General features: G+C 37.8%; 1 protein-coding gene across 1 annotated transcript in view; it reads right to left on the bottom strand.

The window, feature by feature from the left end:
• Gpc5 (glypican 5) overlaps positions 1–18,864 on the bottom strand; it is a 525,143-nt gene that overhangs the window by 476,681 nt on the left and 29,598 nt on the right. The window contains exon 2 of the mRNA XM_017795311.2: positions 5,122–5,283. Coding sequence (XP_017650800.1) covers positions 5,122–5,283 — 162 coding nt within the window. The remainder of the gene's footprint in view (positions 1–5,121; positions 5,284–18,864) is intronic.

Raw genomic sequence — 18,864 nt, 5'->3', positions numbered from 1 at the left:
AAAAAAAAAAAAAAAAAGCTCGCCAATCCTTCAAGTACGTATAATCAAGGGATGAAATTTTAATCAGTCAAGAGAATAAAATCGTAAACAAAAGTGTAAATTACTTCTATCCTAAATATCATTTATCTCTCAGATTGTACAGTGATGTAAATTTTCAATGCCGTGTATGAAGCTGGGAATTTCCCAAAATACAGAGGAAGTAGCTACCTAAGGTTTTATAACTATCTAAGTGTTTTTGATAAAAGAAATAGGCAAAGGTACATTAGTAAAGAAATATATATTTTTAATTTTATCTCCCTAATGTTTACATGAAACACACACTTTGTTGGTGTCCTTTCATTAAAATAATCCTTATTTTTGAAAATGATGAATTAAATATGTTGAAATAAAGTATCCCTGATTCTTGAAAATGATAGTGAAATTTATGATAGTTTTACATTCTAAAAGGAAATGCCACCATTTTCCTAGAGTAGAGATTTTCAAACTGACAAGTGTGAAAACTAAGTGAGCTGCTTTTTGGCATGCAGGACACATTCTGCCCATTTCCCTGTTCCTTCACACTATACTTCGGTGCATGCATACATAAAACATTTACTTTAACAATTTTCACAACATGTTTAAAGCAGGCAATCCCATAGTCATCACCGAAAAGCCAAAGAGAAACACACCCTTGGTTGTTCCTCTCTGCTCCACTTTATTCATGAGCACTTTGAAGCCCCTCCAAAGGAGGGGCACCTTCTGTCTTTGCTGTGACAAAGCTAGTGCTCCCCTCTGCAGCTTCTTCCCTTTACCTTACAGAATGCTCCAAGTGACTACCTCAGGAAATGGTCACACCCCAGGTCATAACCACAGGACCCTTCCAACAACAGATTTTTGTTTAGTTATTTTGACTAAGACAAACTCCAGCAAATTCTTTTTCAAAAAAAAAGAAGTTGTCCCAAATGCCGACTGTAGCCTAGTAGCTTACACAGTGTGTGCCGAGGAGGAAGATTGCAGAACACAATGTGAACTGTCCACAGAATAACCCAGGATGTCGTCTAGCACTGGGCTCAGCTTCGCTCATCACTGTCATCCTCCCAGCCTACATGTAACAGCAGCTTGAAGGACACTAAATCCACAGGTCCAAATGAGAATCCCAACTGGACATAGTCAAGAATTTATCAAGAATACACATTTCCACGGTGATCCACAGAATCCATGAGTAAAAAAGGGCATAGTAGTCAAGCATCCTTTAGAGACCACAGCATCACACTTTTAAGTAAGAAATGAAAACAAAACATATTTAAAATCAAAATGTAGCAAATCTATTTACAGGAGAAGTGACCTGATTCCACTATTAAATTTCTCCCCACTAAAATGTATTGGTTATTTTAAAAATAAATATTTCTTTTCTCATGTACTTTGATTGCATAGGAATGAACTGGAGAGTAGTTGATAAGTAGCCAGCTCAGTTATGATGTCACACATGTCATCGTTCATGTGGCTTTTAGCATATGTACTTCAGCTTGTTTCATGAAATTAAGCACAAAGCCAATTATTCTATGGATTAAATTAAAAACTTGTATTCTTGAAATTTTTCTTCCAGCAGAATTAACCTATCAGAAAATTTCTTATATAACTATATTGCCTGTTCATGATTCTGAAATAAAACTTGACATTCCATGAAGAGATTACTATAATTTACTATAGCAAATCATTTTAATAATTCCTCTATGCCTTTTATTTTATAATCTTAAACACCAAACCTCAACTTGTTAAATATATCAGGTACAATTTACTAAACATAAAATAAGAAAAGACTGCATAAAATTACATGACATTGGGAAGGTGGAGCTAATCCTAGACCTCAATATGCATTTTTGTTACTGAGATGGTTGTTTTATGAAACTTTTAAGAATATCATCAGAGTTTTTTAGTAAACTCAACTTATCTTTAAAGTCTATGTATTACAGGTGACACAATCTTTTGACTTTTTTATTTATTAGGAATGTACTATTAGTAAAAGTCTGTTAAAGTACCTTTGAGGAAAGAAACTATTAAGCCAACATTGAGCACCTATGTGACAGCAACTGATGACACTCTCTCTCTTCTCCCTAGTTAATATTATCAACTAAAACAGTAGATTATGTTTGCCATGATCTTCGGTGGCCACCTATTCTTACTTAGAAAGACTGAAGTTTAATGTTAAAAGATGGGCCAGGTGTGCTGGTACACACCATTAATCTCAACACTTAGAAGGCAGAGGCTAGCAGATCTCTACGAGTTCAAGGCCAGTCTGTTCTATGTAGCCAGTCGGGGATGATAAGGATGAGAAATCATAAGGAATCCTCCATCTCGCAAATTTGTGTTTTCTGCTTCCCTTCTTCTCAAACTCAAGATCAATAACCACACTCTATGGGCTCACACTTCTCTGCTTTACTGCCCACTCTCTTCTAAACTATGTTTTCTACATCAAATGAGCTATCATTATCCTATCCAAATAGTATCCCTGTCTTCACTGGGGCAACTTTATCAATAGTTCAATTTGTGTGCATGCCAACACTGTTAGAATACACACCTTTGTAAGTTCTGTGCAAGCAAATATCAACACCATCAGTACTTTCACTCCCATTGACTAACTCAAGGCTCTACTCCCAGGGGATTCTACAGAACAAGAGTAGCTATGTGACAGGATGATGCCTGCTATTTCTAGAGCACATTTTATAGTACAAGCTTTTATTCCATAAACCTTATCATGCAGAAATTTGTCAAATACTTTGGCATCAGTTGCTATTCCTCTGTAGTTTTTGACAAATTACTATTACCTATATATAATATTTTTTATATATAATCACTGTATCATTCCCACTGGGCATCTAAAACCTTCTAATTTAGCCAAGTCAAATCAGAAATCTTGTTTCAAAACACATGTCAATAAAACTCCTCCCAACAATTTCTCATGAGTAAATTCTATAACAGAAATGAAGCTACATTATAAAGCATCTGAAAAAATAGTTAAACTAATATCTTAAAACCTGAAATTTCAAAGTTTCTGGGAAAAAGTCATCAATTCATTATAGATTACAGTTTAACTCAACTTAAATTTTATTCTGATTTATCACATTGAATTTATTTAATAAGTATTTCTGATTTAGTTATGTATTAAACAAAGCAAATTATTTGAATATATTGTCATTAATAAATTTATCTAAAAAGAAGACTAACAGAAGTTATATTTTATATTGAACAGAGCCATAAATTTGTTTGAAAAGCCATGTATTCTAAACTCTTTTTATTTTAGTCATACACACAATAGGCTAATACACTATAAGAGAGAAAACAAATTAAGTTATTTTATTACAACAGTAAGGAATTTTACAGAAAAGATGACTAAAATAAGAAAAATATCAATTTTTCAGTGTGCCTTGTAATTTCATAACTCATTAATTTTACTTGTGAACATATTATTTGAGTTAGGGCTGAATTTGGTGTTAGTTGACCCTTGTACATCCAATTAATATTTTCTGGTTTCCTATTTGCCACTCTTGGCTACAGCTTGGTGTATTGAACTGCTATTCTTATGAAAGCCATGTGAGGCTGCCAGGGGAATACTTAAGATAAACATTTCTTCAAATCATATAATAAAAAATAAATCTATAATTATTTAGTTAAAAAATCAATGAAATTTTATGTTGTTCTTTTTTCCATGAGATCTAATCATTGTTTGTTTCCATTGGAGCTAAACTATGGGTAGAATCTTGGAAACCTGGGAAAACTCTATGAAGGCGTATATTCCAAAGGATTATTTTAGCAATTAGTATTTTCCCCTGTTTATCTTAAACATGTACCATGGAAGACTTCAAAAATAAATTACATTGGGTAGAAAGAAAACCAAACTTAATTGTATTCCAGAATAACACAAATAAGAAGAAATAAGCCAATACCACTATTACCAATATATTTACCAATATCATTATTACAGGCTGTGTTGGATAGCTTTAGTGTCAACTTGACACATCTGGGTTGAGGGAGCCTCAACTAGGGAATTGCCTTCATTGGACTGGCCTGTGGCCATGTCCATGGGGCACCTTCTTCATTGTTGAGTGATGTGGGAGGGCCCAGCCCACTGTGGATGGTGCCACCCCTGGGCAGGTGGGCCTGCGTTGCATAAGTAAGCAGGCTGAGCAGGGGCCAGGGGAGCAAGCCAGTAAGCAGAGTTCCTCCAGGTTCCTGCCCTGAGTTCCTACCTTGGGCTTCCTGATGAACTGTGACCAGGGAGATGGAAGCTGAGTAAACCCATTTGTCCCCAAGTTGGTAGTGGTCTGTTGGGGACTCCTGCTGTGTAAAGTAGTAGTCTCTTCATGTCCGGAAAGACCACGGGCTCGGATTCAAACGCAGAGACTCCTTTTTCAGCAGGATGCTTTCCTGGCATCTTCCTGACTCGTCTTTTGAAGTAGCCGCCACAGAAACATGGCCTCCGGCTCTGGAAATGCCAGGTTTTCCTGTGTGATTTTCAGGCAGTCTGGCAGCCTGGCAGGAGCTTACCGCCACATGTAAATGGGGCATCCTAAAAGTACCTATCAGCTAAGGTTTTTACTACCACCCCCACGGTATAAAGTGTCCTGGTTTTTCCTCAATAATTGGAGCTAGATCACCAAGACTTGGAGCCAAGCTGAGTCACTGAATAAAGAGCTGTAACACAGACTAAGCTGAGTCCCGTGTCTTATTGCCTACGATCCAGTCTTCCCGGGGGGTGCTATCCTTCCGTCATTGACTCACGGAAATCCAGCTTTAGCCGTCCTGCACCTCTCCTCCGTGACCCGGCAGCTGACGGTCCCCGAACTTAGAGAGAGAGTGCACGGGTGAAATTGGGTCAAAACTCGACCGAGCCAGCCTTGGTAGCAGAGACCCACAGCAGAGAAGCAGCAGAGAAGCAGGGGCCCGCAAGCAACGCGCTGTGGGACCCGCTGCCCTCCAGGTGCATGCAGAGGACCGGCGCCACACTAGTAGCTGGCGCCCCAGGATCCCTGCGCACCCCAAAGTGGTCAGAGTAGTTTGTCACAGCATGAAGAAACAAACCAGGACACAGGCAAATGGTATAAGAAGGCTGGTAATTAGTGTCACAAGTCAAGATACACTTACCTTGAAAAGCAGCTGCATTTCGAGATATCAGCAATTTTAATGTAGAACTGGAGGTCTGAAGAGCCTGCTGCAAATCTTGGCGAGCTGCAATTTGGTATCTCTCCTCCATCTTCCTGGTGCAACATGTTGGTTTTTTGGATGTGCAAACCTGAAGATCAGATCCTGGAAAAATATATGAGATTTTCCAGAATGTTTATTAGTCCCTTTAATAAATACTTTATTTTACATGGCAGACATTATGATCTACTCTGCATGCAAGGGGTTCATGTACAGTGTAAAGAATTGATTCTCTAGTATACTTGCTATCAATAAAATGTTATAGATCATTCACTAACATCACTAGGAAGAACATCTTCTAAACTATCAACTCTTTGCTCAAATATTCAGTACAAAAAGGAACAGCTTTATGGTGTGAGTCACTAAGAACTGAAGATTGACCAGATTCTATGTAATGTTCATAAGTTGTTTGCATTTTCTAAAAGCAGCTTTTCTCTTTGATTGAAACACTTCAAGAGCTTCCATATTCACTCTGCTTTAGCCAATATTATTTCAATGAAGAAAATTAAAATGTGCATCTGTACATACACACACACACACACACACACACACACACACACACACCTGTGCCCACATAACAGCAACCTTTCAAGTCATTTCTCTTCACTCACAGAATCGGCCTCAGATCTCTTCTTTATAGAAGTTGTTCAAGATAAAAATCAAAATGTGAAATCACTCTATACTTCTGGCCAACATGGAGAACCAACAATTCTGCACTTTAGTTTACTTAAGTTAGACAACAATCAACAGCATTTGAACGTTTTTCGAAGCTAAGAAGCATCAAACATTCAGAGACCTCACAGTAGGCAGTAGCATGGCTTTTTTTTTCATTTATCTTACCTAAAGTTACATAAAAACAAATTGTATTTCAAATAGCAAAACTAATTGAAAGAAAACAAAGCTCTCTTCTTAGCTTTATTTCTAAATGGATGGACTGGGGGATTTGGATTCAGAAAGTCACCATAATAAATAGGGAAAAGAAACAATGAACAAAAAATATTGAAGCTTATAATCCTATTAATGTAAGAATGTAATGTAAAAATAACTATAAAGGATAACAATGATAATAGATTATTGCAAACCCGACTTCAGAAATGTCACATCCAACACTATTTTCAAGCTCACATTCCCATGCATGGCCTAGAAACGATCTTTGAATAATAAACTTCCTTCCTCTGTCTCCCTCCCCAGCTGCATCTCAAAGGTCATAAACCATTCTACTTGTCCCTTCACAGTCTGGTCTTCTTTTAGTTCTTCAAGTTCACCAAGTCCCTCTTCCTTCTGTCGTGGGCACTCTTGTCCTACACATCCTCATCCACACATGCAGGAAATACACACAGTCTTCTGGTTCATTCTCATTCATAGTTCATTAGATCTATACTTAATCTTCTCAAAGGAACTTCTCACAACCTTCCAGACAGCTCAAGTCCCTATAATGTGCCCTTAAAAGTACCTACATCTCTCCACTACAATGATCATGTTCATAATTTTATATTCTTTGATGCAATAACTAATTATTTCTCCCATTAATACTGGAAAGCATCAAATGGGGCATTTTCCATTTGTTAATGAATCCCAGTTGCTCAGGACATGCCCAAAGTATCATAAACACTCAGTAACATACAAACATTATATCCTATAACCTTTAAATCAATCTTACATATGTACCAATACTGTCCCATTTTATATACAAAGAAATGGCAAATAAAAGATGCTTAAAACTACTCCTTGTTAAAAGTTGGGGATTAGCTCTGTGGTTGAGTGCTTGCCTAGCATGTGCAAGATCCTGTGTTCAATAACCACCACATCAGAAAAAAATATATATTCCTTTGTGTATTTGTTGGGTGTGGCACACATCTGTAAGCCTAGTACTCACAAGGTAGAGACAAGAGAATGGAAACGAAGGCCAGTTTGGTCTACGCAGCAAAACCCTATATGAGAAAAGAATAAAAACAATTGTCCAATATCACACACTAACAGACTACAAAATGGTTGAACCATAGTGTAGAAGTAGGCAAGTTCCTAAATATATAATTGATTTATAAACATAATGGCCATTTCTTATCACTGTTTAGAAGAAAAGCACCTGTTTGAAAAGATGCAAAATAATAAATTTTAGATTAGGAACTATCCAACGAGATTTATTCAAAATAAGATAATCTAAAATACAGTTACAGAGTAGTCATTTGTCTCTTTGCCCAATTTTAAATGATGGAAAATACATTTAGAAAAACACTGCAAATAGTCTCTATTTCTATTCTAACACATAGAAGAAAACCATTATACCTCAGCAACTCAAAGGAAGCATGTGTAGCAATACAATCACTGACTGAATGCATATTCTTCACATGTACAGATGCACACACAGTCAATAAGCATTCCTTATGTTGACAAGGGTCCCCATTGGCTACTAGACTTTCATTTATAATCTTAAATTTTTGATAGTGACAACACAAAACTAAATTCCAAGCCAAATTAGCACTCTAATGCTATAATTCAAAAAGCAACTTATTTCTAATTGCACAAATTTTCATCAGTATCAGTTATAGGATATGTCTAAATGACTTAGAGTTGGGGTGCCAATGAGGGGAAAAAGGGATGATTTAGAAATAACTTGGCTTTCTTAGGTTGGGCCAAAGATAGACAGATTCTAAAGTAAACAAAATCCTCAGGGAAAGAACCTTATCATACATGTTCAGAGTATAAGTGTAAAGGACATAAGAAGATGCTTGATGATAAAAAGTCCACAGTGCAGTTCCATTGTAAATAAAACAGGTATCATAAGAAAGCAATGCCAGAGAGAACCCAAACATATACTACAAGGTGGGAGGAGCTTTTTTCTTTTATCTTTTTTCTTCTCTTTTTTTTTTTTTAATTTCAGAGCCTGGAATAGATTTCAAGAAACGTGGCATAATCCCCAAATACTCAGAAACAGCAAGACTATGCAGGCTGTAGAGCAGGTGTCATGCTTCTGAACAATACATCCAGACTCTGCACGGAAGGCTAACAACAAAACAAATTAAAAATAAAAAAGGCACTTCACAGGAGGAGTATCAACCAGGATTGTCAGGACTTTTCTAGATGCTCAAGCAGGATCAGCAGTGTAGGTTCATAAATATTCTTTTCTGTTCCCCAGAATAAGAAACTTGTAGCCATCAGCCTCCTTGTATACTTGTTTAATATGTTAAAAAAAAGGAACACTGGAAGGCATTCTAGAAAGGCCATGCCAAGGGCAGTATAGTTTTCACTGTTTCTATATCCTCACGTACAACCAGACAGACCAGAAAATTTAAAAATAAATAATAAATAAATAAACCCTTAACACACTAGATAATATGACATCCTCCAAAATTTAAAATACAAAAACAGAAGGGAAAAATCAACAACAGCAAGATCTTGACAGTATCAGAGTCTGGGAAGGAAAACAAGGAAGCAAGGGAAGAATGCCCCGAGGAGTGAGCAACAGATGCCAAAGTACCAACTAGGACACAGAAAAGCACAGCGCACCAACTTGGGAACAGCAGACTTGCTGAAAGAATGTGCCCCTTGATTGTGGAAATTGTGAGGGCCCCATAACAGAAAAGGAGGCATGAACGCAGTAGTGCTGACCCCATAAACTCTGAGTCAGATCTAGCAAGGCTCTTTCTGTGGGCAGAATACCACTTAGAAGAGAAACTTCTGGAAGCAGACTCAAAGTTCAACAGTCAAGTGAACAAAGAAAGACAAAGGCACCAGCTACGTGTGGTGTGAAAAGGCAAGAATGTACCCCAACACGAAACTGTCAACTTAAATAAACACTAGGCCCCTTTTCTGTGACTGTTTTTATAGCTCAATTGCGTGGTTCTTTAAGGTGAACTTTGTAGATGAAAATGTCATATTATAACGTCAAAACGTTGGACAAAGGGGCTTTGGAGAGATGGCTTAGCAGTTAAAAGCACTGGCTACTCTTACAGAGAATCCAGATTTGAATCCCAGCACCCACATAGTGTTGGAGGACTCTGCTGCTAAGGTTGTAGTCCACCATGTCCGGATAGCTCTAAGGAGCTCGGTGCTATATGGAAGGACTCCCTTTCTCAGCGGGGGGCCTCCTGTTCTCTGTCTGACTTACCTGGAAAGTGCCTCCAAGCACGGATGCCTGACCTTATTTGGAACATGACCTTTGGCATAGTTGCCTGCAATAAAACTGCCCCCAGGTTTTTTTCTATATGATAATTAGGCATTGTCCTATAGCCAGATGATAGGATCCCTGTACCACATGTAAACAAAGCATACTATGAACACCTATCAGCTGAAGTTTTGGCTGTTGCCTCCACACGATATTTTTCCCTGACCCCCACTGAATAAATGGAGCTGTATCACTGAATCTGACTCCCCAGAAGGTCTTTTCTGTCACACTCACAGGCCATCCTGGCCCCTTTCGTCACTCTGCTCCCTTTGTTCTCCTGGGTTGGTGGCCAACGGCCCAAAAGGTGAGGAAAAGACCCACAACATAGTAGCCAACAACCATCTGTAATTCCAGTTCCTGGGTCTCCAGCCCCCTCTTCTAGCGTGACATAGGTATACTTGCATACATGCAAGCATAACACTCATACACAAATAATAAATAAACAAACAAATAAATAAATAAAAATAATTAATAGTAATTAATAATAGGTTTTTTTTTAAATGTTGGACAAGCCTGTATACCTAAATGAGAAAAGAAACCCACTCAGGACATGTCAGAACACAGTCATATTGTTTATGATGGGGTTGTTTTGTTTTGCTTTTCATTTTGTTTACTTTTTTGATACAAGGTCTCACTATATAGCTCAGGCTGGCCTAGAATCTTCTATGTAGTCCAGGCTAGCCTCAAACATATGCTAATCCTCCTGCCTCAACTTCTCAAATGCTGGACTTGATGACCTATGCCATTATACCTGTCCAAGCAGCCAAATTTTTAAATCTTATACCAAAACAGCAAAAAAGAAAGATCAATAAAGGTGAAAAAAAGTCTGAAATCTGTCTTAACAGAAATGTTCAGACAAAAAGACTAAACATAAAATGAACAGCAGAAAATATTGAAGTGAAATCTTACTGCTAATAAAACAGAGAATAAGGAACAGAATAACATCCCACAAAGAAAACATGGCAGAAAGCGATGCTCCCAACAAAATCAGATATAAATTTATCTATACTATTTCAAAATAGCATAAAAGATGACGACCTAACAGAAAAATGCCATAGATTACAACTTTTTATTTCTTTATTTTTTTGGGGGGGGAGTCTTTTTGAGACAGGGTCTCCCTGTAGCCCCAGCTGTCCTGGAACTCACTATGTAGACCAGGCTGGCCTTGAACTCACAGAGATCCACCTGCCTCTGCCTCTCGAGTGCTGGGATTAAAGGCATGCGCCACCACGCCTGGCCTCTTTTTTAATTTTTTATTGAGCTTTTGTGCATTTCATACAACAGTTCTTAATCAAATTTAGATGCCTCCTCCCCTAGTCATTCCCATCCAACCCCTCACCAGACCTCATGTATTCCCCATACATGGTAAGTCCTATCCAGTCAACCCAGTCTCCAGTAGTTCTCATTCTAGAGCTGGCCTGGCACCCATTTCTCCCACTCCACTCTGGGCCCTTGTCTGACAGGGTTGGCATGGGCCCTATGTTTGATACCACCATTGCCACAATTTCACATGTGCAAAATTCCAGTGGCCTGAAAGCCTCTGCTTCCCTATATAAATGAATGAGCCCTAGCTCTTACAATCTTTCTATCTCCTCGTCCACAATGGTCCCTGAGCCATGGGTACATTAGGAGTTCTATCAAGGGAAACACACTCTGTAGTCTCTTATTCTCTAAATCCTGGACTGTTGTGGCCTTGTGCGTACTGCACTCTGTTGTATAAGGAAGTTTTACTGGTAAGAATTGAGGGATGCACTAGTTTTCTCTCTACCCCTCATTCCACTATGTTCCATGAGCCTTAAGTGTAGAGGAGGTCACCTAGGACTGGACATCTCCAGAAATATATTCTCTGTATCTGACCAGTTGCGGGACTCTGCAATAACTTCCATCTGTTGCAAAAAGAAGCTTCTTTGATGAGTAGTGTACAGTATGCTTGTCTGTAAATGTAAGGATCCATATTTTGCATATGGTAAGAAATTTCATTAGTCTAGAGATACGACAGAGATAGGGTTTTCTCTAGGATCTATGTCCTCTTCAGCAATGTGTATTTGGCTGAGTTTACAGTACCACTCATGAATTCACTCCCATTGAGAGGGCTTTGAACCCAATTACATAGGCTGTTGATTATAGCCCGGATAACAGTGCCACTACTGCACTAATAGAGGTAGTTTGCTGTGCCAGTCATTAAGGTTATTAGGCTTTAAGGCTGGGTTGGAACATAGATTTTCTCCCTTAGCAGTTGACATATTATCATCTAGAATTATGAGGACTAACCTTCAGGTAGAAGGCTTCCAGGTCAGTTCCTGCTCCATTGCTCCAAGCTCTGTATCTGAAGTATAATCTCTCTTCAGCAATAGGGTCTTATATTCTAGTTCTGGGAGATATCAAAGAACTCTGACAATAGCTTACGTTATTTTGGGAGCCTTTGGGGCCACTCTCATCAACTACTCAAAGACAGGTCTATCCAGTCTGGCACTGTGTTCTTTGCCATACAGCCCCCAGGTATACACTGTACTAATGTTCAGACACTGTATGTGCATTTCTCAGGGAGGGTTCTGGCCATCACATTTCTCTTTGCATTCCCTAGCCTCCCAAGATCCATTCATCTCCACTCTTTCTTCCTCCCATTAGACCTCCCTCCTCCTTCCCCAGTCCAGTGCCCTCATTATCCCCACCCTTGCCCCAATAACACCTGCATCCCACTGTCTCCCTTCTCCTGAGTTCCCTCTCCTCCCCCACAGTGATCCCCTGCATGCCCCTCTCTCCTCCCCACCCAGATGAACACTACCACTTTCCCCATGTCCCCCCTTAACATCTGTTCCCTACTATCCCCCTCTTTTGGGTTCTTTCTTTTCCTTAGCCTCCCTGTATCTTCATTTTCCTGGCTCCTGGTGTTACACTAAGATATACACTCAAAATTAAGGGATTGACACTACAATCCAAAAATGAGAGAGAACACATGTCACTTGCTTTTCTGCGTTTGTGTTACTTGATATTACAGTTCCATCCACTTATCTGCAAATTTCATAATTTTTTCTTATTACTGTGTAGAACTTCAATGTGTACCACATTTTTATTATCCATTTGTCAGCTGAGGGACATTTACATTGTTTTAATTTCTAGCTATATTTTTCTTTTAATATTTTTATTGATTCAATAATGTCATACAATGTATTTTAATCATGCTCAGATCCCCTTTTCCTTATCCCCCCTTCATACTACCCCCTACCCCCTGACTGCATATCTTCTATCATTAGTCATCATTTTTAAAGGCCCACCGAGTTTAATCTGTATTTCCTAAATGCTCTTGGGTATGAGTGTATCCCCTGGAGTCTGGTTAATCCACCCAGCATCAAACCAGTAATGAAAACAGACTCTTGCTCTCCCAGCATGTATCAATTGCCAATAGATTCTCAGGTAGGATTGCAGCTTTCTGACCACCTGCCTTATCCATGCTGGAAAATTTTCTGGCTTGGGTTTGCCCAGGTATTGGACATGTCATAAGTGCTGTAGGTTCATATGTACAGCTGTCCTGCAGTGTATCCATAAACAGTTTCTTTGCATTCTTCTATTGCCCCTGGCTCTTACACTTTCTACACTTTCTTCCATAATTAACCCTGAGGCTTGAAGGGACAGAGTGTGATACAGGTGTCCAATTTAGGACTGAGCACTCCGCAGTCTCTTATTCTCTGTACATTGACCAGTTCAGGGTCACTGTGTTAATTGCCTTCTACCATATGAGGAAGCTTCTCTGGTGAGAGACGAGAGACACACTAATCTGTGGGTATAACAATAAGTCATTAGGAGTCAGTTTAATTTGTCCATTTAGCAGAATGATAGTAATAGGGTCTCTCCTGTGACCTGTGACTTGTCTAACAACAGGCCCTTGGCCCTGATTTCCCATTTTTAAAAAACTTTTTATTGAATTATTGTGTATTTCATACAGAACATCTTAATCTTAATCATCTTTATAGTCAGAGCACCCCCATTGGAATTTATACATTCTCTCTCTCTCTCTCGCTCTCTCTCTCTCTCTCTCTCTTTGTTTTTGTTTGTTTAATTCTTTTGTTTTGTTTTGCAACAAACATTGATGTATAGGTATGTCTATAGTAGGTTGAGTCCTTTGGCTACATGTCAAGGAGTGGTATAACTGGATCATATGGTAGATTAATTTTTAGGGTTTTGAGAGTTCTCCACACTGCTTTCCACAGTGGTTTCACAAATTTGCATTTCTACCAGCAGCTGGTGTCATTCATCCTCTTGCCATCACTTGGCATCTTTTATTCTCTTGATCTTTGCCAGTCTGACTGAGGTAAGATGGAATCTTCAAGTGTTTTTTTTTTTAATCTGCATTTCTCTAATTACTAAGGATGTTGAGCACTTTTTAAGATGTTTTTGTAGCCATTTTTATTTCTTCATTTTAGAACTCTCTGTTCAATTCTATAACCCATCTTTTTATTGGGTCATTTATTTTCTTATTTGTTTTTTGAGTTCTTTGCATATTCTGATTATTAATCCTTTGTTGGATGTGTAGCTGGAAAAGATTTTTCTCCAACTCAGTGGGTTTCCCCTTCCCTGTCTTGGTAGTTTCTTTTGCTAAAAAGAAACTTTGAGGCTTAATGAGATTCCACTTGTTTATTGTTGACCTTAGTGCCTGACCACCTGGTGTCCAATTTAGAAAGTCCTTTCCTACCCCTATATCTTGGAGGGTACTGTCAGTGTTTTCTTCTAGCAGTTTCAGAGTTTCAGGTTTTATATTGAGGTCTTTGATCCATTTGGCGTTGACTTTTGTGACGGATGAAAGATAAGGATAAAATGTCATCCTTCTAAAGGTGATCCAGCAGTATTTGCCAGCACCATTTGTTAAAGATGTTCTTTTCTCCATTGTGTGTTCTTGGCGCCTTTATCAGGTATCAGGTGACCAAAATTGCATGTGGTCATGTTTGGGTCGTATATTGTGTTCCATTGATCTACATGTCTATTTTATGCCACTACCATGCAGTTTTTATTATTATAGCTCTGTAATGTAATCTAAGATGCCCCCAGCATTGTTGTTTTTGCCCAAGATTTCTTTGGCTATCCAGGGTCTTTTGTGATACAAAATGAATTTGAGGATGATTGTTTTCAAGCTCTGTGAAGAATGTCATGGGTATTTTGATTGGGATTGCAGTGAGTATATAGACTGCTTTTGGTAGGAAGAAGCATATCATTACAACACAATTGACATATTCAATAATGGTTTCCTGAGGTAGGAGCTGACCCTCCTGGAACCGGTGGTCATTTTTGCAAAATTGATTATACCAATCCATGAGCATGGTAGGTCTTTCCATCTCCCAGTGTCTTACTCTATCTCATTCTTTAAAGATTTGAAATTTTCATCGTAGAGATCTTTAATGTCTTTGGTTAGGTTTATTCCTAAATATTTTTTGAGGATATTGTGAATTGAAGGGTTTCCTTGAATGCTTTTTCTGATTTCTTGCTATTGGTATATAGAAAGGCTACCGATTTTTTTTTTTAAGTTGATATTTCAACCTGCCATTTTACTAAAAAAACCTATCATTTCTAACAGTTTTCTGGGGGAATTTTTTTGGATATCTTATATGTAATACATGGTCTACAAATAATGATAATTTGACCTCTTCTTTTGCAGTTAGTACTCTTTAATTTCCTTCATTATCTTATTGCTTTTGCAAGTGTTTCAAACACTATATTGAAAAGGAGTGGAGGCAGTGGACAGCCCTATCTGGTTCCTGATTTTAATGGAAATGCTTCGAGATTTTCTCCATTTAGGATGATGTTGGCTATGAGTTTGTTGTATATAGCCTTAATTATGTTGAGGTATGTTCCCTCCAGGTCAGTTCCTTCTAGGGCTTTTAACATGAAAACATGTTGGATTTTGTCAAAGGCCTTTTCTGCATCTATTGAGATGACCATATGATTTTTGTCTTTAAGTCCATTTATATGTTTTATTACATTTATTTATTTACATATATTGAACCATCCCTGCATTTCTGGAATAAGGTAAACTTGATCATGGTGGACGATCTTTTTGACGTGTCTGTATGCAGTTTGCGAGTATTTTGTTAAGCATCTTTGCATCTATGTTCATTAAGGATATGGGTCTATAGTTTTCTTTTTTGTTGTATCTTTACCTGGCTTTGTTACTAGAGTGATACTGGTTTCATAGAAGAAGTTAGGGAGTTCTCTCTCTGTTTCTATCTTTTTAAGTAATTTAAACAGTATTGGTTGTAGGTTTTCTTTGACTGTCCAATAGAATTCTTCTGTGAATCCATCTGGGCCTGGATTTCTTTTTAGTCAGGAGATTTTGTATTTTTTTTTCAATTTCCTTATTTTTTATGGGACTACTTAATCTGTTGATCTCTTCTTGGTTTAACTTTGGTGGCATCTTTAAGTATTCCTTTACAATATTCTGGATTTTTAGTGTCTCTTTTGATGTTTCCCCTATCATCTCTGATTTTGTTAATTTGGATTTGCTCTCTTTCTTTTGGTTAACTGGGCTAAGGTTCTATCTATCTTAACTTTTGAAAGAACCATTTATTAAATTTACTGATTTATTGTATTGTTTTCTTTGTTTCAATTTCACTAATTTTTGCTCTGATTATTTGTTATTTCTTCTTATTTACTAGGTTTGGGGTTGGTTTGTTATTGCCTTTCTCTAGTTTTGAGTTGTACTGTTAAATCATTTACATGTGCTCTTTCTGATTTTTTTAATGTGGGCACTAAGAGCTATAAACTTCCCTCCTAGGACTGCTTTTAAGGTGTCCCAGAGGATTTGTGTTTTATTCTTATTTTGATTTAGTTCTAGGAATACTTTTATTTTTTTCTTAATTTCTTCTTTGACCAGTCAGCATCCAGGAGTGTGTTGTTTAATCTCCATGAGTTCATGTAGTTTAGAGTTTCTTAGCTGTTTATTATGAGCTTTACTGCACTGCTGTCTGATAGAATTCATAGAATTATTCCAATTATTTTGTATTTGTTGAGATTTGTTTTCTATCCCAGAATGTGTTCAATTTTAGAAAAACTTGCATGAGCTGCTGAGTAAAAAGTGTATTCTTTCGTGTTTGGGTGGAAATTCTGTAGATGTTTCTTAGGTCCATTTCGTGTAAGATGTCATTTGATTCAGATGTATCTCTATTTATTCTTTGTACAGTTGACTTGTATAATGGGGTATTGAGTCACCTACTATTACTGAGTCAGGGTTAATCTGTGTTTTATAGTCCTGGAGTACTGTTTATACTAAATTGAGTGCTCCAGAGATTGGTGCATACATTCATGATTGTAATATCTTCTTGGTCCTTTGATTAGAATGAAGTGACCCTCTATTCCTTCTGATTAGTTTTACATTGAAGTCTATTTTGTCAGATGTTAGAATTGCTACACTTGCTTGTTTCTTTGAGCCATTTGTTTGGATTTTTCCCCCTCCTTTTACCCTATCCTTGATGGTGAGATGAGTTTCTTAAAGATAAGAAAAAGATAGGTTTTCTTTCTTGATCCATTCTGCTAGCCTGTGTCTTTTGACAGGGAATGTGATGTGTTATTATTGAAAGATGTGAATTGGATACTGTCATTTTAATTTCCTTTTGTTTGTGGCCCTATTTTGTGCTTCCGTTATTATATCTTTCTTTGTTTTATTTCTGTAGCCTCTTGGGTCATACTCATTCCTTTCTGCGGTCCTTTGTATTCTCTGTAGGACTGGTTTGGTGGACACAAATTCTTTCAGCCTATTCATGTCATGAAAGATTTTCTGTTCCCCTTTGACCACGATAGATAGCTTTGCTGGATAAAGTATTCAGAGTTGTCATCCATGGTCATTTAGAACTGGGAAAACTTTGGTCCAGGCTCTTCAGGCTGTCATAGTTTGCAATGAGAAGTCAGCTGTAATTCTATTGGGTTTTCCTTTATATGTAACTTGTTATTTTTCTCTAGCAGCTTTCAGTACCCTCTCTTTGTTCTGTACATTTAATGTTTTTACTGTGGTAGATGTGGGGAGTTTCTGTTTTGGACATGTCTAATTCTATGTGCTTCTCCAATTTCTATAGGTAAGTCTTTCATTAATTTAGAGACATTTTCTTCTATAATCCTGTTGAAGATCTGTTCAATGCCATTGGCCTGAGCGTCTTCTCCTTCTTGTATGCGTATAATTTGTAGATCTGGTCTTTTCACGTTGTCCCACATTTCCTGCATATTCCATTTCTGTATTGTTGGTTTTTCTTTTTCTTTCTTTTTTTTTTTTACATATTTTACATAGTCTGTGCTTAAGAAGTTCAGATCTTCATCTTTGTCATCCAGTCTTGCTATTCTGTTTTCTGTTTCATTCATTCTACTTGTGAGTCTTTCTGCTGTTGTTTCCCATTAGCTTATTGAGTTTTTCAATCCCATGTCCATTATTTCCATCTGGGTTTTTTTTTTTTTCACTATTTCTATCTCTTTAGTAAATTCACTTTTCAAGTTATGAATTGCTTCTGATATTTCATTAAGCTGAATATTTGCATGTTCTTGACCTTCCATCACAAGTTTATGCCTTTCCTCTTTGAGTTGTTTGTCTTTTTTTTTCCTTATTCATTATTTTTATTTTATGTGTATGAGTATAAAGCTTGCATGTATGTAAATGCACCCATGTTGTGCAATGCCTGCAGAGGTAAGAAGAAGGCATCAGATCCCCTGGAACTAGAGTTACAGATGGTTGTTAGCTTCCATGTGGGTGCTGGGAATCAAATCCCAGTCCTCTGCAAGAGTAGCCAGTATTTTTAACCACTGAGCTATATCTCCAGCCCCATTGCTTGTGTTTTCTTTAAGTTCTTTGATCATGTGTATGATTACTCTTTTAAATTCTGCATCCTGGGTTTCCTCAGGGTAGTTCTCATTGTAGTCCACTTCTCTAGGACTAGTTGGGGACCTATTCTCTTGGTTTCTCATATCATTTGTGTTGTGCTGTCATTTGGGCATATTGATGTTATATGTTGGTTATGTGTCCTGTACAAACTTCTCTTCTGCTTTTGTTTAATTGAATTTTCATTCTGTTTATATTGTTTATGTAGCTTGGTTGCAGAGTCCTAGGTGGGCAGGTCTGTGCAGCAGATCCTGAGCCAGGGAAGGTTCAGATGGGAACCACATTAATTAGAATTTGAGATCTCACAATCAAGGTAACAGTAATCAGAGAAGATTTAAAGATGAAAACCAATTTCTATTTGAAGACTTAACTGGAAGAAACACAAGAGGTAGTGGTGCAAAGATAGTGCTGTAAGAGGAAGAGGAACATACCTTGAGATCTATACTAATTGGGTCAGAGGGATTCAAAGGACACTTTTTGCTCCTTGCCCTCCTGGGTCGATTAGTTCCCAGGGACTATGAGCATCGCGCAAAATGTCCTGTAATGGTGGTGGGTCATCTGGCCTCTTGATCAAGGAAGCCGAGGAGACTCCACCAGATGGACTTGAGCCAGTGTCCAGTCTATAAAGAGGAGGGTCAACACGGAGGAATCATTTCCTCCATGCTTCCAAGAG

This window comes from Nannospalax galili, unplaced genomic scaffold (assembly GCF_000622305.1).
Source record: "Nannospalax galili isolate Female #2095 unplaced genomic scaffold, S.galili_v1.0 scaffold728, whole genome shotgun sequence".
NCBI classification, from domain to species: domain Eukaryota; kingdom Metazoa; phylum Chordata; class Mammalia; order Rodentia; family Spalacidae; genus Nannospalax; species Nannospalax galili.
This window is presented reverse-complemented; position numbering and strand designations above follow the sequence as displayed.